At 45.7% G+C, this 21,833-nt stretch overlaps 1 protein-coding gene across 1 annotated transcript in view; it reads left to right on the top strand.

Annotated features, from left to right (window-relative positions):
• The first annotated feature begins 1,206 nt into the window (after positions 1-1,206).
• npepl1 (aminopeptidase like 1) overlaps positions 1,207-21,833 on the top strand; it is a 40,083-nt gene continuing 19,456 nt past the window's right edge. Inside the window, exons 1-6 of the mRNA XM_072556842.1 lie at positions 1,207-1,394; positions 9,052-9,237; positions 11,635-11,805; positions 13,279-13,368; positions 15,428-15,509; positions 15,663-15,805. Coding sequence (XP_072412943.1) covers positions 1,245-1,394; positions 9,052-9,237; positions 11,635-11,805; positions 13,279-13,368; positions 15,428-15,509; positions 15,663-15,805 — 822 coding nt within the window. The 5' untranslated portion in view covers positions 1,207-1,244. The remainder of the gene's footprint in view (positions 1,395-9,051; positions 9,238-11,634; positions 11,806-13,278; positions 13,369-15,427; positions 15,510-15,662; positions 15,806-21,833) is intronic.

Here is a 21,833-nt window from a genome sequence, read left to right as displayed (position 1 = left end):
GTCAGAATTTAGTAATTCCCTCCTTAAGACCACTGTGGATCTATCTACAGCAAAGGGAATACAGTAATTTAAAAAGTCAGCGTACCGCCACTTTCTCAAGGGCAACTAGGGACGGGCAATAGATGCTGACCAGTCACTGACACCCACATGCCATGAGTGAATACATTTTTTTCAAATCTTTGATGTAACGTTTCTGTTGGGACCTTGACATCCCCTACAGATAATCCAATATTCGATAATTGAGATTACTCTGTACTGATGAAAAATATTCATTTAGTGCTTCTCCTATCTCTTCGAACCCCACACACAACTTCCCACTATGGTCCTAATCTTACTCTAGTTGTTCTTTTATTCCTATAGTCTTGGTATGATAGTGTCACGCACCAGGAGCAATGTGTTTCTGGGATGAGTGAGAGTGAGGGTGCAAGGTGATGTGGGGATGAAGGTAGTGAGTGAGGGTGGAGGTGAGGATGATGATGATGTGAGGGTGCAGGTAGTGAGTGAGGGTGGAGATGAGTATGATGATGAGGGTGCAGGTAGTGAGTGAGGGTGGAGGTAGTGAGTGAGGGTGGAGGTGAGTGTGAGTGTGGAGGTGAGTGAGGGTGCAGGTAGAGTGAGGGTGGAGGTAGTGAGTGAGGATGGGACTGAGTGAGTGAGGGTGGAGGTGAGCAAGTGAGGGTGCAGGTAGTGAGTGAGGGTGGAGGTAGTGAGTGAGGGTGGAGGTGAGTGCGAGTGTAGGTAGAGTGGGGGTGGAAGTGAGAGTGAGGGTGGAGGTGAGTGAGTGAGGGTGGAGGTAGTGAGTGAATGTGGAGGTAGAGTGAGGGTGGAGGTGAGTGGGTGAGTGTGAGGGTGGAGGTGAGTGTGAGTGTGGAGGTGGTGAGTGAGGGTGGAGGTGATGAGTGTGGAGGTAGTGAGTTAGTGAGGGTGGAGGTGAGAGTGAGGGTGCAGATACTGAGTGAGGGTGGAGGTAGTGAGTGAATGTGGAGGTGAGTGAGGGTGGAGGTGAGTGAGGGTGGAGGGAGTGAGTGAATGAGGGTGCAGGTAAAGTGAGGGTGGAGGTGGTGAGTGTGAGTGTGGAGGTAGTGAGTGAGAGGATAATGCTGAGTGAGGGATGAGGGTGTGTCAGGGTGAAGGTGGAGGAGGTGTCACTGTGATTGGGTCCCCTCCTCCTGCCGGAACCTTTGTGCGGGGCCGAGGGAGCTGTCGGGACAGTGAGTGGGGGCGGACTGCCGGCTGGGAGCAAGATGGCGGCTGTGGAGCTTCGGTTCGGAGCGGCCTCCGGGCAGTCGGAGCCCCCGAACCGGCCGCTGCTGATCGTGGGCCAGCTCCCGAACCTGCAGAAACTGCCCTGGGAGGAGATCAGCGGCAAATTACTGCCGCAGGTGTCGGAGGAGGTGAGAGAGCCGGGGGGGCGGGGGATTGGGGGGGTGTCCAGGATTGGGATGGGGCTCCCGGAGAGTGTGTGTGTTTGGGGGGGGTGGGGAGGGGAAGGGGTGGTTAGTGTTGGCTGCTGCTAAAGTTTTGGGATCAGCGAAGCTAATCCTGACTGTGTATTACTGACATTGGCCTGGGGCTGGTTTGTTGTGCGGTAAAAGTAATGCTTCCTCATCCCTTTATGGCACGTTTTCCTTCTTTGGTTCAGTGACCTGAGCACATCTGACAGACACAATGAACAACAGCCTGGGGGAGCACACTCTGAGATCTTTCAGCCTGACTTTGCCCGATGATTTGGAGATGCCGATGTTGGACTGGGATGTACAAAGTAAAACATCTCACAACACCAGGTTATAGTCCAACAGGTTTGATTGGAAGAACTAGCTTTCGGAGCGTCGTTCCTTCAGGTGACAATCACCTGATGAAGGATTGACGCTCCGAAAGCTAGCGCTTCCAATCAAACCTGTTGGACTATAACCTAGTGTTTTGTGATTTTTAACTTTGCCTGATGAAGGGCTTTTTCCCCGAAACATCAATTTTCCTGCTCCTTGGATGATGCCTGACCTGCTGTGCTTTTCCAGCAACACGCTCTCTACTCTTGGCTCCGGTTCCCAGTGATTGACATTTGATAGAAGGTGTGCAATTAGTATAGTAATGGAGCAGTTAGCGTTTGCCCGGAGTATCAGGTAGAGGGTGTAACTGCCTTCACACCGATGGTCCGTGACCTGGTGCTCCCACCCGAAGCCCAGTGAGCTTTTGCCCCTTTCCTACCTGCTGCTCATGACCCATTCCTAGCTCTCTGGCAATTGTTCTAGATCCATGAGCTCTCTAGTCCCCTAACCCTTGAAGCCTATTGAAACTATCCCAACTTTCAAGGCAGTTTTGTGAATAGTTTGATCACACTGCACTTAAAATGCCAGTTATCAAAAGTATGTAAAGTCAAGGTTACAGCCAGCTCAGGAGGTTTCATAGGACCTATTTATGACTTGTTCACAGTTCAAATGGTCAAAGTACATTTCTTAGAACCCCAATAATGCCTGTAAAACTCTAATCAGATAAGAATTAATTGACGCAAAAAGTTAAAGTCTACCTAATTTGACTTCTTCCTTCACAGTTGTCGTATGCTATATGGTTTGCAAAGAAATACGAACCAACTATTATGTGGATATGCATTGGGGTTGCCATATTGCCCAAACCTTTTAAACCATTTTGACACTGAATTGGATTGAATAACCAACCCAAAATAGTGGCAGAGAGTTGAATGTTCAATTCCAGCCCATGATGAACTAGGAAGCTAATGATTCCTGGAGGCACATGACCAGTATAAGCAAGAGTGCAGACTGATGATTAGTGGCTTCTAAAAGAGGGAAGGTTCAGCTGTGCCATTTTTAGGAAGGGCAGAAAGTGCTACATTTGTTTAACAGCTAGAAGAGGGTGAAGATGACAGTAGCAACCCAAACAACATTTTAAAGGAAGCAGTACACATCTCCAGCCAAAGTCAAAAGATGGGATGTATGGAAATGAATTTTAAAAGCTGAGGGAGGAATCAAGTCAGCTTGTTGGCAATTGCATAACATGATTGAAATGTACACCTGGAAAATATGAATTTAAGGACACAGATGAAAGACTACGAGATCAGTTCATTTGGAGCACTGCACAATTTGATGCTGAGAGGCAGAGGCAAAGCAATAATGTCATTCAACTAGTAATCTTGAATCCAGGCTAGAACTATGGGGATATGGATTCGAGTCCCACCATGGTGAGTTGTGAAATATGAACTTAATGAAAAAAAGCTGGCATTAAAAGCTAGACTAATGTCCACTGTAGAGGAAGTCTGCTCTTTATATGACTCCAGATCTACTTTAATGTGCTGTCCTTTCCTCAAGGCCATTAGTGAACCAGATGAGTTTTTGCAGCAATCAATGATGTAACATGGTTGGTATCATGGTCACTATCACAGATTAACTTTCAGTGACACAAAGATAGGTGGAGGGACAGGTCGTGTTGAGGAAGCAGGGAGGCTAGCACAGTGGGTAATGAAGTGGCAGGTGGAGAAAAATGTGAGGTTATGCACTTCAGAAGAATAGACAGCTAAACCTTGTTATATGGGGCAAGGGTTTGAAACTCTGAAGCACACTTAAGAGAATCCTGAACTAAGACTCCTCAGGTTCAGTTGACAGTTAGGAAGCAAATTCATTTCGATAGGACTAGAATAAAAGAGCAGAAATGTACTGCTGAGGCTGTCTAAAGCTCTGGTCAGAATGCATTTGGAATATTGTGAGCAGGTTTGGATCCCTGATCTAAGAGAGAATGTCCCGGCATTGGAGCGGGTTTACAAGAATGAACTCTGGGATGAAAGGCTTGTCATCTGAGGAGTAGTTGAATATTCTGGAGTTGAGAAGGGTGAGGGTGAATCTTACTGAAACTTACAGAATACTGAGAGGTGAGAGTAAAGTGGACATGGTTTGGTTGGTGAAGTATTTGTTAAATGTGTTCAAGAAAATATTCTTCATCAATATGTAAATATTCCTATTAGAGCAAAACCTGACCTTCTCATGGGAAATAAGGCAGAGCAAATGACTGAACTGTTAGTAGGGGAACACTTTGGGACTTGTGATCGATCATTAATTGGTTCGTTAAAAGTTCTTAATTGGAGTAGAACACATTTTAAGGGTATAAAATGAGAACTTTCAAAAGTTAATTGGAGTAAATTGCTTGCAGATAAAGGGATGACTGACAAGTGGGAGGCCTTCAAAAGTGTGATGGTGAGAGTTCAGAGGCATTGTGTTCCTGTTAGAGTGAAAGGCAAGACTGGTAAGCTTAGGAACAATAGATGAATAAAGATATTGAGGTTCTAGTCAAGAATTCTTTAAAAATCACTTATTAAATGGGATCAACTGAATCTCTTGAACAGTATAAACTGTGTAGGAGCATTCTTAAGGAAATCAGGAAGGCAAAGGGGGATATGAGATAGCCTTGTCAAATAAAGATTCCAAAAAGATTCTACAAATACATTAAGAGCAAATTTGAAATTTGTGTCACCGGTAGACAGGGTGGTTAAGGCGTTTAGCACACTTGCCTTCATTGCTCAGACCTTTTGATTATAGGAGTTGGGACATCATGTTGAGGTTGTAAAGGATGTTGGCGAGGCCTCTTCTGGAGTAGTGTGTGCAGTTCTGGTCACCCTGTTATAGGAAGGATATTACTAAACTGGAGAGGATTCAGAAGAGATGTACCAGGATGTTGCTGGAATGGAGGGTCTGAGTTATAAAAATAGACTAGAAAGTCTGGGACTTTTTTCACTGGAGTGTCGGAGGTTGAGGGGTAACCTTAATTAGATTTATAAAATCATGAGAGGCATAGATAAGGAGAATGATAAGGGTCTTTTTCCTGGGGTGGGGGAGTTTGAAAACAGAAGGGCTATTTTTAAAGTGAGAGGAGAAAGAGGACATGAGGGGCAACCTTTTTACACAGAGGGTGGGTTGCATGTGGAATGAATGTCCAGGAAAAAGTGGTGGATACAGGTACAGTGTCAACATTTAAGAGACAAGCGCAGGCAGGTGGGACTCGTTTAGTTTGGGAAACATGGCAGGGACTGGTTGGACCAAAGAGTCCGTTTCCTTGCTGTGTGACTCGATGACTTAAAAGATGTTTCCGCTAGTAGGAGAGACTAGGACTTGATATATTCATATCCAAAGCCCTAGCATCAACTGAGACCAGATCTACCAACATAGAGAATGATTGTCATTCAGTTCTTGTTGGTTACTCAATGGCGACATTGCAAAGGGGAGAGTGATCATTGTCCTTTGGAGCAGATCAACGGAACAATCTGCATCAAGTTTGATGAGGTTTACTTCAGAGTTACGAGTGCAGAATGAAATGTAAGCTGGGAAGGGGAATGGTGTTGGCAGATGCCCCTTTCAGTTGACTTCACAAGAGGAACATGTGATCCGAGGATAAGATATAAAGATGCATCACCTTGTGACTGTAACACCAGCAAAATAGAGTTGTAAGTGCTCTGTCAGTAACTGATCGAGGTGGAATGAAGGAATGGTAGCTCTGAGCCAGATCAGCTGTGTACAGGAAAGGCTTTAACAAAGACTCAGTGTTATGTCTCCATCCGATGTAAAGCAGAAATACAGAAATAAACATCAGAAAGAGGTTATAATGATGAAGTACTCCCATGACCGTCAAACAGATTTGTTCTAAATGTATACCAAAGTGATATATTGTGGTTGCTGATGAAATGCCACGTTTCCTCTAAATAAAAGGTAAATAATTTAAGAGTCACAATGATTATTTCCACAGTGCATGATCTGTTCACTGAGCAGGGGAATAACATGCGACAGTGGAACACAATTGACCTCCAGAGAGTTCGAGCGATGCGTGGAACAGTGGTTACCTCAAAGACACGTCAGTCTCTTGTGAAATGTTGAGACCTTGTCTTACTTGTCTTACTGCACTCAGGTCTGCAGCTTTTGAGGCTGACATAACGTGTCTGTAGTGTTACTGAACAGAGGAAAGTATAAGATAACTCTACCAATCAAATACACCCTCAAAGTGATAGGGGGAACTAAGACAGCGCTCACTGGTGCAAAGGGAGGAGGTCAACACTGGAATGAACATACTACATCCTTATCTGAATTATCAAAAGGGTAGATGGTACATTTACAAATCCAGTTGTGATACCTGGAGCTCAGTTGATGAAGGAAAAGCACAGCAGGTCAGGCAGCATCAAAGGAACAGGAGAATCGACGTTTCGGGCATAAGCCCTTCTTCAGGAATGAGGAGGGTGTGACAAGCAGGCTGAGATAAAAGGTAGGGAGGAGGGGCGTTGGGAATACGATAGGTGGAAGGAGGTTAAGGTGAGGGTGATAGGCTGGAGAGGGGGTGGGGCCGGAGAGGTCGGGAAGAAGATTGCAGGTCAAGAAGGCGGGTCTGAGTCTGAGATAAGGTGGGGGGAGGGGAATTTAGAAAGCTGGAGAAATCTGCATTCATCCCTTGTGGTTGGAGGGTTCCTAGGCGGAAGATGAGGCGCTCTTCCTCCAGGCGTCATGTTGCCATGGTCTGGCGATGGAGGCGGCCAAGGACCTGCATGTCCTTGGCGGAGTGGGAGGGGGAGTTAAAGTGTTCAGCCAAGGGGTGGTTGGGTTGGTCGGTCTGGGTGTCCCAGAGGTGTTCCCTGAAACGTTCCGCAAGTAGGCAGCCTGTCTCCCCAATGTAGGGGAGGCCACCTCGGGTGCAGCAGATGCAGTAAATGATGTGTGTGGAGGTGCAGGTGAGTTTGTGACGGATATGGAAGGATCCCTTGGGGCCTTGGAGGGGTGTGGCCGCAAACTTCGTGCGGTTGCAGGGGAAGGTGCCGGGAGTGGAGGTTGGGTTGGTGGGGGGTGTGGATCTGACAAGGGAGTCGCGGAGAGACCCCACCACCAGGGGTCCCTCCCCTATCAGTGTTCCGGAAAGACCACTCCCTCCGTGACTCCCTTGTCTGGTCCACACCCCCCACCAACCCAACCTCCACTCCCGGCACCTTCCCCTGCAAGCACAAGAAATGCAAAACTTGCGCCCTCACTTCCTTCCAAGGCCCCGTGGGATCCTTCCATGTCCGTTACAAATTCATCTGCACCTCCACGCACATTATTTACTGCATCCGCTGCACCCGATGTGGCCTCCTATATATTAGGGAGACAGGCCACCTACTTGCGGAACATTTCAGAGAACACCTCTGGGACACCCGCACCAACCAACCCAACTGCCCTGTAGCTGAACACTTTAATTCCCCCTCCCACTCCGCCAAGGACATGCAGGTCCTTGGCCTCCTCCATTGCCAGACCATGGCAACACGAGCAAGAGGCCTGGGGGAAGAGCGCCTCATCTTCCGCCTTGGAACCCTCCAACCACATGGGATGAATGCAGATTTCTCCAGCTTTCTCATTTCCCCTCCCCCCACCTTATCTGAGTCCCAACCCTCAGACTCAGCACCACTGTCTTGACCTGCAATCTTCTTCCTGACCTCTCCGGGCTATCACCCTCACCTTAACCTCCTTCCACCTATCGTATTCCCAACGCCCCTCCCCTCAAGTCCCTCCTCCCTACCTTTTATCTTCGCCTGCTTGGTACACCCTCCTCATTCCTGAAGAAGGGCTTATGCCCAAAACGTCGATTCTCCTGCTCCTTTGATGCTGCCTGACCTGTGCTTTTCCAGCAACACATTTTTAAGCTCTGATCTCCAGCATCTGCAGTCCTCACTTTCTCCTAGCTCCATTGATGAAGCTGAGACTCTAAGGTCAGACGTCATTGAGTCTAAAACCGATCAGCCCTTGAGAAGCAACAGAGTCCATATTTGACCTGCAGCTGAGCTGGGAAAGCAGGAAAGTTCATCAGCGAGCCAGTGTCAGCAGTGTCACCCACTAGTGATACAGCGTTCAACATCAGCTACCACACCAGGAGTGACACACACGTTGCTATACGTTGATCCATCTCACCTCTGAGAGCAATGGTTGGAAAATCTTTAAGTTGGAGGCACCACACACTATGAATTTGGAAGAGACCTAGATCTGAGTTATGGAAATCCTTAGCTGTGGAGTTAGCGAGTTTTGAGGAGATTTGTGGAGTATTTTGCAAACTGAGAGTCCAAGAGTCACTTGATCCTTCTAATCATGCCATGTTCCCCATACTTTACTCAAAATGAAAATCCCAAAATATTGCTTTTTGAAATTATTTTAATAATGCTCAAATAAGTCAGTGCTATCTGCTTCCATTGTCTCCCAAAAGTCTGTTCCATTGATTATTCTCTGTAGTGTTTCCACAGATTAGATTTGAATGTCCTTTCCTTCAGTGCAGGTTGGATCCTGTGGTTTTACTGTTTTGGACAAAACCTGAAACATTTTGTTGTGCTTTGTATTATCTTGGTGTTTTACGATCAGTAACAATATCACTGCTCAATCCTTTCTCTTTTTCCATTGAAAATGTGCGCAATTTATGTAATTGCTGGATATAACCAAATCCCTCTGTCTCTTCAAGCATTCCAGTTTCAAACATCCAGAGCCTGGAGCAAGAGACACTTTGTACTATGTATGTTCATAGCCTTGGACTCAACGACTTGTAATCCTGGTGCATTAGCGATGCCGATATTCTGCAGGTTACATCCTTCAGATTCGACATCACAGTCGTGCTGAAAGCCGTGGGCTGGAATAGTGGTTCATTGGCAGCCCTCTGCCCTCTCATGTAGGCATAAAAACCCTTGGCACCATTTGCAAAACAGTGTGAGAATTCTTCCCAGTGTCCAGGGCAATATTACTCCCTCAACCCGTATCACTAAACAGATTGCCCTTGCTTTTTCAGGGCCCTTGCTCTGCTCTGATTGTGATGTTTCCAACAGTATTCCAAAGTTCTGGTGAAGAGTCATAGAACTTGAAACGTTAACTCTGCTTTCTTCCTACAGATTCTGCCAGATCCACTGAGTTTCTCCAGCAATTTTTGTTTTCATTTCAAATCCCCAGCATCCGCATTTCTTTGTTTTATTCCAAAGAACTTTATTGGCTGTGAAGCACTTTGGGTCTTCCTGGGGTCATGAGAGGGTAGAAATAAAGATAAGTCTTTGTTTCACTTCTGTAGGCTTGGCAGACGGCACTGGGCACTCTCAACCCGAACCCCACAGATAACTGCCCCCTCTACCTGACGTATGCCACAGTGGCTGCCTTACCATCGCGAGTCAGTCGGCACAACAGCCCATCAGCAGCACCGTTCCTCACCCGTCTGGTGCGAAGCTGCCTACCTGGAGGAGTGAATCGCTGTATTTTGGTAATTACTGCTGCCTGAACACACTTCAGAGGGATGGGGAAAGGTGGGGATGTTGGAATAGAAATGTTTGCCAAGGTCTCCTGAAATTTTTTTTTGTCTAAATATCTAATGTTTGGATAGTGCACGTTACAGTTTAAAGTTATGAAGCTGTTTTTCAAGGAGCACACTCATTTCCTGCTGTTATTTTCTGTCCTAATAATGTGGCCTGCTGTTTTGAGGCCACTACTGTCGGGAGTCAAAGCAGGATCATTGTAACTGACTAAGAATTGTTGAAGTCACTTACTTGTAACTGTAAATTGCAAGTGACTAAATTTTCTTTTGAAACAAATAATGATTTTTCATCAGTGACTGTGTGATGTCTACAGTGTGCTCAGTAGATGGTTAGCACTAGAATTTAGATACTTCAAAAAAATGAATTTTCCGAGCCTTTGTTCTTTGTGTGCATTTTCTTCTGATTCTGTATCTCTCTACTGTTGGTGCATTGTTACTCTTATGGGTTTCTTGTCCAACCAGGAGCCTTGATCGATCCTGTGGATATGTGTGCTTTCACCTGATTTTTTTCCATTTAGTTTGGCTGACCTGAACATTGGTCTCACAATTACTGATGTTTGTGACGTAATCTGTGCTTAATGTTCCTTCAGTGCGCTCTCTCTCTCTCTCTCTCTCTCTCTCTCTCTCTCTCTCTCTCTCTCTCTCTCTCTCTCTCTCTCTCTCTCTCTCTCTCTCTCTCTCTCTCTCTCTCTCTCTCTCTCTCTCTCTCTCTCTCTCTCTCTCTCTCTCTCTCTCACTCAATCACTCTCTCTCACTCACTCACTCAATCACTCTCTCTCACTCACTCACTCAATCACTCTCTCTCACTCACTCAATCACTCTCTCTCTCTCTCACTCAATCACTCTCTCTCTCTCACTCAATCACTCTCTCTCTCTCACTCACACTCACACTCACACTCCACACACACAGTCTGCTTTGCTGTTCAGTGATGGCTGATCTGATGATGCTAATTTCCAGTTTACTGCCTTTTCCCTAAAACCCTTGATTCCCTTGCTGATTAAAAATCCATCTGTCTTAGCCTTCAATATACTCAACAACCCAGCCTTAACAGCCCCTTGTGCGGTTAAAAAAAGCCACAGATTTAGTACACGCTATACAAACTCCTCCTCCTGTGTCTTAAATGTATGAACCCCTATTCTGAGATTATGTCCTAGACTCTCCCACACAGAGAAACACTTTCCCATCTACCTTGTACACTTGCACTCACAGGAGCAGTCTCGTTTATTCTCTTGGTCCCTTGTTCATGTACTCTTACTGACTTACGTGCTGTGTCTGGTGTTCCTCTCATTCTTACCCAACCCATCAGTTCCTTGTCTAGTATGAGCTGTGGAAAAGGCAGCATCGTATCTATACCTGGTCCTGATCTCACTTGCTGCTTTATGTTTAGTTTAATTTAGCCAAACTCATCTAACATATATTTGGGATTTGCGCTAAACTTCAACACCCAGGGGCTTGGGGGTATAGAGTTAGTTCTCTTAGTAATGATTAAAGCATTGAATTTGTATGTGATGCCATGGCAAGTTGATTATACAGGGTCACACCTGATGAATGGATTGAAAAGTGTGGCGCTGGAAATGCAGAGCAGGTCAGGCAGCATCTGAGGAGCAGGAGAGTCTATGTTTCGGGCGTAAGTCCTTCACTGCCCTGATAGTGCCTGACCTGCTGTGCTTTTCCAGTGCCACATTTTTCGACTCTGATCTCCAGTATCTGCAGTCCTGACTTTCTCCATGATGAATGGATGCAAAGTAAGATACCAAAAGGCTGTCAGTGTTTTGGAACAATATCCTAGCAAAGGCCAGGGACTTTGAGGCATGAGGGTAGGTTGAGAACTTAAAAAGAGAAGGACTTGGTTTCAAGACTTGCTCTAAACTAATTAAAGAGCTTTGATAAATTGCTTCAGCTATCCTGGAAAGGATAGAAAGTTACCTTCATCCCTGGTTCATTAATGGAAACAAGTAACTGAGGGTTAACTTCCTGTTGAAGGCTTGTCTGATGGTCCTTCAATGCAAAGGCTGCTACTTCAATCAGATAAGACGGGAAGTAAGGATTAAGTTGGAAGTTCTTTATCTCTGGGCCACTCACCCAGAAACTTTATCAAATGGGTCTGTTCTCCTGATTTCCCCACATTCTGTCCCAGAAAAAGGCAAGAAGTCAGTGGACATTGGATAATGTTTATTTCTGTAGCTTGAGATTTGCTTGCATGTATGATTTTTTCTGCTTGCGTATATGGTTTTGAACAATCTATACTGAGAAGAAGGAGTGGAACATTTAGAAAATAAGCAAGACAGTAAGTCAATTGAAGTAACAAAACTTAAGTGTTGATGTGGTTTCCTGTTCCCTTTAAGATGGTATGCGAGCGCTCTGACGTTTTTGCGTCTGGTTGTGCGATTGCAAGGGCATTCCCACTCTTTTCCCGCCGATCCAGTGCCTCGAGGCGTACAGACAAACGTGTGGTCACAGTGGAATTCCTGCTGGTTGGACAGAACAATGGCCCCATTGAGGAAGCAACACTTGAGGTAACTGATCAGAAAATCTAGGCAAGAACTGACGGATGCTGTCAGTTCTGAAGCTGGGTCACTTGACCTGAACACTAACTCTGATTTCTGCTAAACTTGGTGCTGTGATTGTGAAGGTTTTCAAATGGTATTTATAATATATGGGTTAATTACATTGAAATCAAAGCAACAGAGTTATAGAGAAGGCAAAAATACTGCAGCTGTTAGAAGTTTGAAATAAAAACAGGAAAGAGCTGAAAAATGTGTTGCTGGAAAAGCGCAGCAGGTCAGGCAGCATCCAAGGAGCAGGAGAATCGACGTTTCGGGCATAAGCCCTTCTTCAGGAAACAGGAAAGACTGGAAATGTACAACAGACCTGGCAATACCTGTGATGGGGGAAGCAGAGAAATATGTTTAACCTGACTCTACTATACAACCACATCCCTTTATTCCCTTTTTATTTAGCCACCAACCTTTTCTTAACTGTTGATGAGTTGCTTCAGTCGCTGACCTTGTTGCAATGATTCAGTGATAGCATCTCCAATTATATGGATTTCAAACCCATACTTTAATTTGCCATGTGATCTAGAAGTTGCTGCTTATATCGTCTGTGTTCTGGAATTTGTCTTGTGACTTTAATTTTCCTTCTCAGTTCAGTTTTAAGAAATACTGAAACAATTATTGACAACAACCTGAGTTTGCTCAACGTTACCAGTGAATATTCCCCTTTTTTTTGTAAGGCTAGGGATAAAACAGAAGTACCTCACCCTTCCATTACTGTTTGTAGTGTCTTAGCATTTTTAGTTAGTTACAATTTATATCTTTAGAAGCAGACCATTCAACTAACCGGCTTGTGTTAGTACTTCTCCTGACATGAGCAGTTGTTGTGATCCTGTGTACCTAGCAGTAGTGGTTAAGACAAATCCTTGTTATCTTTAATGACTGTCCTCCAGGTACAGCCATGATTAATGCTTTATATACCTTGCTGGGGTAAAGATATGTTAAGTCTACAATGCTCAAAAAATTGTGTATGTTTCCTGAGGATGAGAGAATGAACAGTCTTTATTTTCATTTCATTCCAGTCCCAAAAGACCATAGGCATCTCTCTGTCCTTTAGAGAGATGTAATTCAGCTTTTTGTATCTGAAGGCCAGTGTGAGGAGTGGTCCCCATGAATATCCATGGCTAGTACAAAGGTTTAATTTAGCCAATCTCATCTAACATATGTTTGAGATTTGCACTAAACTTCGACACCCAGGGACTTGGGGGTATAGAGTTTGTTCTCTTAGTCATGATTAAAACATTGGATTTGTATGTGATGCCATGGCAAGTTGATTGTACAGTCACACCTGATGAATGGGTTGATCTTACATCATTGGCATCATGATATCACATAGTAAACTGTTCTCAACTCGTTGGTGACCAGTAACTGTACAAGATGCTGCTTTGACATTGTCAGGATTTCTGCCTCACTCATGTGCTGTCTTATTTGCAGTGTCTAGCAAGTGCTGCTGATGGAATCCGTCTTGCAGCTCGCATTGTGGACACACCCTGCAATGAAATGAACACTGATATTTTTCTCGAGGTGAGTGACCGTGGTATATTGTCTCAACTGATTTTCCAAGTTGTGATTGAAAAACCATTATTGGTCACTTAGGCAATAGACCGCTAAAGACCATGGAACTAAGAGGGGTACATGATAAGACACCGAACCAATTCACGACTCAGTGGTCACTTCCTGGAATTATACATCAGACGGCAGAAACTTCATGATAAATCCCTTCCAGTATGAGTTTTGTAAGGCCAAATGTTTTAAGTAGGGTGGTTAGTTCTGTGTTGCTGCCATTTGATAATGGAGCTGAGAATTATTCAAGGACCATGAGCTTGGTTTATATGAAGTGTTTGCTCTTTATTCATTGCTATTTGATATTCTAGCAGTGCAAGGTGCAGTCTTTGCTTGATGTTTACAATTGTTGGAATTTTGTGAAAGCCTCTGCTGTGAATTCACCCAATGGCACATGTTGAGCCCATGCAGTTCAGTGGTAATACCCAGAGGGACTGAGGCACAACTGGGACATGGTTACTCTTCCAGCTAGACTCATTATACTCCCAGTATTGTGTCACCATTGATCTGTTGACCATTTTTTGATGTGAGTCCCAGACAGTTTTCTGTGGAAAGGTATTTGACGATGGGCAATATCAGAGTGCAAATCTGCTTTCACCCAACTTCCACAAAATCCTTTACTTTTGAGAAGACATCTACTGTCACGAGCCACTTGGGAAAGTGCACTAATTCTTGAGTCCCATTACTCCCAGGGTCATCCCAAAAATAGTTGAAAGATTTAGATTAGATTAGATTAGATTACTTACAGCGTGGAAACAGGCCCTTCGGCCCAACAAGTCCACACCGACCCACTGAAGCGCACCCACCCATTCCCCTACATATACCCTGCACCTAACACTACGGGCAATTTAGCATGGCCAATTCACCTAACCTGCGCATTTTTGGACTTATTCAACTTATTCAAAATCCCCAATTTCCATATCTGATGGACCCTGATTAACAGAAAACACTGAGCAGATATCTGCTTAATAAGAACAGCTGTTTATTATCAGCAAATCAATCTGAACCACAGGCAAACAAAATGTGAATTCTCAACTTCTAACTCTGCTAACTTAAACTCTTATGCTCGCTTAAAACCCTGCACGCACACGCACACGCACACGCACACGCACACGCACACGCACACGCACACGCACACGCACACGCACACGCACACACCTAGAAGTAATGGATGAAGATAGACAAAATATGGGAGAACATAGTTCAATAGCAGCAGTCCACAGGATTTGATGAGGTGCCCTTTTCTTCTTCCAAGCCCTTCTAGTCTCTGATCATATTGACAAGGTCCTTTCAGTTCTTTGCTAAAGATACAAGCAATTGTCACACTAATTGTTCAGTTTCTTAGTCACTAGTTAGAGGCAACAGCTTATAGCAGATGGTTCAAGAGAGGAGCTTGCTTACTTTACTCCAGAGAGTGTGAGAGAGGAATGCTGTATTTTTGCAGTCTGGTGACTTACTGCCACTGTATTGTTCACATTACAGGCAGTTCACCTGCCCAGGTGCCAATCAGACAGATGTTGTCATGCTTATAATTCCTGATCCACGCTCTGGTCCTGATTGACAGACCAATCAACAGTCTGTCTCAGTGTAAAACTTGCCTTGAACACAGAGCATTGGTGCGCTTGGGTCTCAAACATCCTTCCCCACCATTTGGACAAAGCAACAGTCATAACGCAACTCACAATATTGTTCCAATAACTTGTTTTTAAAAGAGCAGTATCTCCTTCCACAATCCTGGTTTAAAACTGCTACTTTGTTCAATTTTGGTCCGTAATCCAAAGCAAAAGAAAACAAAAAGGTGTGTTCTTTAGTGATTAAGGATCAGGTCTAGGAACTGTGGATGATTTTTTTTCTCTATTTAGTTCAAGCGCCAAGGCTGTAGTGTTGTCCATGCTGACCAGCCAACCAGGCATTGAATCATGTGCATGACTCAAATCTATGCCAGGTAGTGCACTTATCAGGCCAACAGCAGAGCCTGTTATTAAAACTTTACTTACTCTAATTGATATTTTATTTGCAGGAAATAAAGATGGTTGGGGACGCATTGGGGATTGTTCCCACCATTATCCGGGGTGAGGAGCTGAAGGAGCAAGGATTCGGAGGTAGGTTTGTATTCTGTTATCCCTGTCTTTGAGTTGTGAAGAACAATACCAGATATATTCTTTCATAACGTGCAGTCAGTACTTGGTAGGAGCAGTAATAGACTTGAGAATGGGAGTCAAGTTTAATGTTTGCTTTTCTTTGATCATTTCTAGGTATATATGGTGTTGGGAAGGCAGCGGAAACTCCACCTGCACTTGCAGTTCTCAGTTACTTACCTGAAGGTGCTACACAGACCATCGCCTGGGTTGGCAAAGGCATTGTATATGATACAGGAGGCCTGAGCATTAAAGGGAAGGTAGGAGTTTCAGTGTGACAGGTTCCGGGAAACCCAGGCACATGAATATTTACATTCCACTGAGGAAGCATTTTCTAGTTAGAATTTCTACCAAAGTTGGCTAATGGTCATTGTAGTCGCCTTATTCACTATAAAAGATCTTGGAGAAAGTGAGGACAGCAGATGCTGGAGATCAGAGCTGAAGAGTGTGGTGCTGGAAAAGCACAGCTGGTCAGGCTGCATCCGAGGAGCAGGAGAGTCGACATTTCAGGCATAAGCCCTTCATCAGGAATGAGGCTGTGGGCCAAGGGGGCTGAGAGATAAATGGGAGGAGGGGTGGGGAGGTGGGAAGTAGCTCGGAATGCGATAGGTGGATGGAGGTGGGGTGAAAGTGATAGGTCGGAGAGGAGGTTAGAGCGGATAGGTGGGAAGGAAGATGGACAGGTAGGACTGTTCAAGAAGGCGGTACCAAGTTGGAAGATTGGGACTGGGATAAAGTGGGGGGAGGGGAAATGGAAAAACTGATGAAATCCACATTGATCCTGTGTGCCTGGAGGGTCCCAAGGCAGAAAATGAGGCGTTCTTCCTCCAGGCATCAGGTGGTAACGGTTTAGCAGTGGAGGAGGCCCAGCACCTGATGTCCATAGTGGAATGGGAGGGGGAGTTAAAGTGTTCAGCCAGAGGGCAGTGGGGTTGGTGAGTGCAGGTGTCCTGGAGATGTTCTCTGAAACGATCTGCAAGTTGGCATCCTGTCTCCACAATGTAGCGGAGACCACATTGGGTGCAACGGATACAGTAGATGATGTAGAAGTCTCTGTGATCACTGGCAAGACAACCACCTCCACAACCAATGGAAGATCCACCACCGCCAATAGATCCACCGCAGCCGGACCTGACGCAAAGTCTACCTTGCATATCACTTCTGCCTCCACCGTTGCAGCCACCGGTGTTACTCAAAAGAATAACAACATTGCTGATGTCACGCATTATGTCACTTCCGTCCCTGTGGGTACCACCGAAGGCTCCGATCCCCCCTGACCCAAGGCCAGCGTCACTTCCATTGGTGACCTCACTCATGTTCCTATAACCACGCTCCAGTGATAGTCTCTGCCCCTGCTCCCAGCTCCATCCGCCCACCAGGTCCTACCTCCCAGCCCTGCCATGTTTTTATCATCCCCGCAGACTTCCACCTCACTGAGGATGAATGATCAGTCCTCAGTAAAGGCCTCACCTTAACCATAATACGCTCCTGGATCCATGAGTTTGATATGCTTTGTGACATTGAACATTTCTTCCACCACTTCCACCTCCAGGCTTATTTTTTCCATTAAGACTCATGCCCACCCTTCTCCCTCCTCCAACACATCCCACCCACCTGGGTGCCCTCTGCTGGTCTGTTACCCGCCCTTGATCTCTTAATTTCTAACTGCTGCCTGGACATAGATCACCTCAACCTGTCACCCTTGCAACGTACAGCTCTCCACTCCAACCCAAACTCACCATTAAACCAGCAGACAAGGGGGGGGGGGGGGGGTTGCTGTGGTAGTTTGAGGTGCACCAACCTGTGTATGCTGCAGCCAGGTGTCAACTCATGGACATCTCCTCCTTCTGCCCCTTCGACCATGACCTCACCCCACCCCCCCCCCCCCCCCCACCCCCTGCCAAATCACCAAGCCATCTTCTCCCAGACCATCCACAACCTCATCACCTCAGGGCATCTCCCACCAACAACCTCCAACCTCATAGTCCAGGAACTGCCCGATTCTACCTCTTACCTAAGATTCACAAACCTGACTGCCCTGGTCGATCCATCATCTCCACTTGCTCCTTCCCACCGAACTTATCTGTACATACCTTGATACTGTCCTCTTCCCCCTTAGTCCAGGAGCTCCCCACCTACTTTTGGGACACTACCAACACCCTCCACCTTCTCCACGACTTTTGTTTCCCAGGCCCCCAACACCTTCAACATGGACATCCAGTGCCTGTACACATCTATCCGCCATGACCAGGGCCTCCAAGCCCTCTGTTTTCTTCCCCTCCTGCCAAACCAACCCTTCCACTGACACTCTCATTTAACTGGCTGAACTGGTCCTCACCCTCAACAATTTCTACTTCCAATCCTCCCACTTCCTCCAGACCAAAGGGGTAGCCATGGGCACCCGCATGGGCCCTAGCTATGTCAGGTACGTGGAACAGTCCATCTTCCGCAGCTACACCGGCACTGTTCCCCACTTTTTCCTCTGCTACATTGATGACTGTATAGGTGCTACCTTGTGCTCCCACGAGGAGGTTGAACATCAGCGTCACAAACACCTTCCACCCTGACCTCAAGTTCACCTGGAACATCTCAGACACCTCCCTCCCCTTCCTGGACCTCTCCATCTTCATTTCCTGCAACAGACTCAACAAGGATATCCACTACAAACCCACCAACTACCACAGCATCCTGGACTATATCTCCTCCCTCCCTGCCTGTTGTCAAAATGCTATCCTTATTCCCAAATCCTCTGCCTCTGCCGCATCTGCTCACAGATGGCCTCCTACTTTAAGGACACAACTTCCCCTTCCATACGGTCGATGATGCCCTCCATTGCATCTCCCCCACTTCCTGCACCTCCGCCCTTAAACCCCATCCCTCTAATCGCAACAAGGACAGAACCTCCTGGTCTTCTCATTCCACACCACCAACCTCCGGATACATCGCGTTATTCTCCTCCATTTCTGCCACCTACAAACAGAGCCCACCACCAGAGATATATTTCCTTCCTCATCCCTATCTGCATTTTGGAGATACCATTCCCTCCATGACTCCCTTGTCAGGTCCACGCACCCACTAATCCTCCCCTCTCAGCGAGGAAGTGCAATACTGCGCCCACACCTTCCCCCCTCATCCAAGGCCCCAAAGGATCCTTCCACATTTATCCATTGCACCCGATGTAGTCTCCTGTACATTGGGAAGACAGGACGCCAGCTTGTGGATCGTTTAAGAGAACATCTCTGGGACACCCACTCTAACCAACCCCACTGCCTTCTGGCTGAATACTCTAACTCCCCTTCCCACTCCGCTAAGGATATGCAGGTCCTGGGCATCCTCCATCACCAAATCCTAACCACCTGATGTCTGGAGGAAGAACTTCTGCCTTGGGACCCTCCAAGCACATGGGATCAATGTGTTTTTCACCAGTTTTCTCATTTCCCCTCCCCCCACCTTATCCTAGTCCCAACCTTCCAACTTGGCACCATCCTCTTGAATTGTCCTATCTGTTCCACCCTCCTCTCTGACCTATCACTTTCACCAACACCCCCCCCCCCCCACTTCCAACTTCATCCATCTATTGCATTCTCAGCTGCGTCTCCCCCAGCCCCAACTCCCTCCCATTTATCTCTCAGACCCCTTGGTCCACAAGCCTCAGTCCTGATGAAAGGCTTATTCCCGAAACGTTGACACTCCTGTTCCTCGGATGCTACCTGACCGGCTGTGCTTTTCCAGCACCACACTCTTCCATTAAAAAAGATCTGAAGCGAATGGAGTTTGGCACCACTTTCTATCAACAGTTTTCCACTTCATTTATTATATGATACCCTGAGTCTGGGATGAACGAAGAAGCCAGTTTGAGACACCAAAAAAATGTTTTATCAGTTTCTCAACATTCTATTTCATTTATTTTCCAAGAATAAATCTAAACTAATTTATTTCAAGTCTGGGGAGATGGTTTTACAAACATTTACCATCTTCCTTCCCTCATGTTATCAGATTCTGCATTCCAACCCTGATCTGTCAATTCCATCTCCACAGTGATGCCAAACTATAGTATCCCTTCCTGTCCAGGCATGGACCCTATGATCTCTACGTCCCAGGACCATTTCCACGATGCGAATCCGAAGATATCTCTCTCTCTTTCTCACTCTTCCCCCCCCCCCCCCCCCCCCCCCCCCCCCACCATACACAATCCCATTCTGCATTGAATGATCTGAGCATTTTTGGGAGCATTTTAATTCATTTTTCAGCTTATTTTAAAACTGTTTGGGAAATCAAATTAAAGTAATTTTCATGGTTCCCATAGAGACTAATAGCTTTTAAAAAAATGTATTTCCTAAGCAAATGCTGTTTAGTTGCAAGTATGGGCGTAAGTTCTAAAAAAAATAAACAAACAGTGAAATTCACAGCTGACCTTGGAGAAATCTGTGTGGGGAGCTCCTAATGGCAGGGGAACAGCTCAATGGCTTTTTAAAGTGTAAATTTGATTTTTTTTGTAAAGTTACAGTAGTCAGTAGAATGGGGTTTTTGGATTAGCTATTTACAATTAGCAACGAGATCTCTTGATTAAACGTTTTTTAAAAAAATGTGAAATGGAGGTACAAAGTTATCCTAAAGCAGTGTTTTGAGAGCAGTAAGACTGCACATTTTTTGGGTCTGTAGACTGTTAAAGTGCAAAGTTGGCCTTTAACAGAATGCTCTATCTGTCGGATATGGGAGATTGGAATTTCAATATTACTAATGATTATGTCTCTAGAAGGCATGTTTGGTTGCAATTCCTATTGAGTTGCTTGGATAGGTTGGAACGGCAGTTAGAGGCAATGAGGAATTTACAGGAGCTAGGGGGTGTGTTAGATAACAGTTTCGGGAAGGTAGAAAAACCGCAGATACAGTCAGGTAGCTAGATGGGTTGCCTCCGGGAAAAGTAGGAGTGGTTGACAGTTAATGCAGGCGTCTCCTGTGGCTATCCCCATCTCAAACAGGTATACTGCTTTGGAAAATGTAGGGGGTGATGGATTCTCTGGGAGAATGTAATGCTGACAGCCGAGTTTCTGGTCCATACTGGCATAACGAGAGACCCGTCAGGCTCCAGGTGACCAGTTTTGATATGGGACTCTAAGTCAGAGGAACAGACAGACATTTCTGTGGCCAACAACAAGAAATCAGAATGATATGTTGCATCCCGAGTGGAAAGGTCAGGGATATCTTGGAGAAAGTGTAGAATATTCTCAAAGGGGAGAGGGACCAGCAGGAGGTCATTATACACATTGGAACTAATGACATAGTGAGAGGAAAGTAGGTCCTCGAGGGTGATAATATCTGAGTAACTCCTGGTGTCACATGCTGATGAGGGTAAGAATAGAGCAGATGAGTGCCTGGCTGAGGAGCTGGTGCAGGAGAGAAGGATTCATAGTTTTGGATGACTGGAATCTCTTCTGGGGTGGAGGTAACCTCTGTAGGAAGGACAGGGTGCACCTAAATTGGAAGGGGACTAATATACTGGCAGCGAGACTTCTGAGAGTTGCTCAGGAGGATTTAAATTAGTAAAGTTGGGAGGGGGGGAGGGAGGGAATGTGTGTAGTGGGGGTGAGTGCACAAGGAGATAGTGAGAAAAGAGATCAATTAGAGATTGGTGCAGTTAGGAAAAGGAGCAAGTCAAACAGTCAAGGCGGGCAGGGACAAAGCAGACAATGAGGTAAGGTTGATAAATTGAACTGCACTTATTTCAATGCAAAAGGCCTGACAGGTAAGGCAGATGAACTCATGACATGGTTGGGAACATGTGGATGGCATTTCTGGCAGCTTAATGTTTCAGGGTATCGATGCTATGGGAAGGATCGAAAAGGGAGCAAGCTGGGATGAGGAGTGGCATTTTTGATTAGGGATAACATTACGGCTGTACTTAGGAAAGATATTCTGGGGAGTACATCCATTGAAATTATTTGGGTGGAACTGAGAAATAAGAAAGTGATAATTATGTTATTGCTATTGCATAATACACTGCCCCAATAGTCAGCCAGAAATCGAGAAACAAATTTGTAAGGGGATCTTAGTTGTCTGGAAGAATAATAGGGTGGTAATGGTAGGAGATTTTAAATTTTCAGACTTAGACTGGGACTGCCATGATGTTAAGGGCTTAGATTGAGAGGAATTTGTAGAAGAAAATATTCTGATTCCAATATGTGGATGTACCTACGAGAGGCGGAACAAAACGTGAGCTACTGTTGGGAAATAAGGCAGGGCAGGTAACTGAGGTGTCAGTGGGGCTAGTGATCGTAATTCTGCTTG

The sequence above is a fragment of the Chiloscyllium punctatum genome, chromosome 37 (assembly GCF_047496795.1).
Source record: "Chiloscyllium punctatum isolate Juve2018m chromosome 37, sChiPun1.3, whole genome shotgun sequence".
Lineage (NCBI taxonomy): Eukaryota > Metazoa > Chordata > Chondrichthyes > Orectolobiformes > Hemiscylliidae > Chiloscyllium > Chiloscyllium punctatum.
Note: the sequence above shows the minus strand (reverse complement) of the source record. Positions and strands in the feature narration are given on the sequence as shown.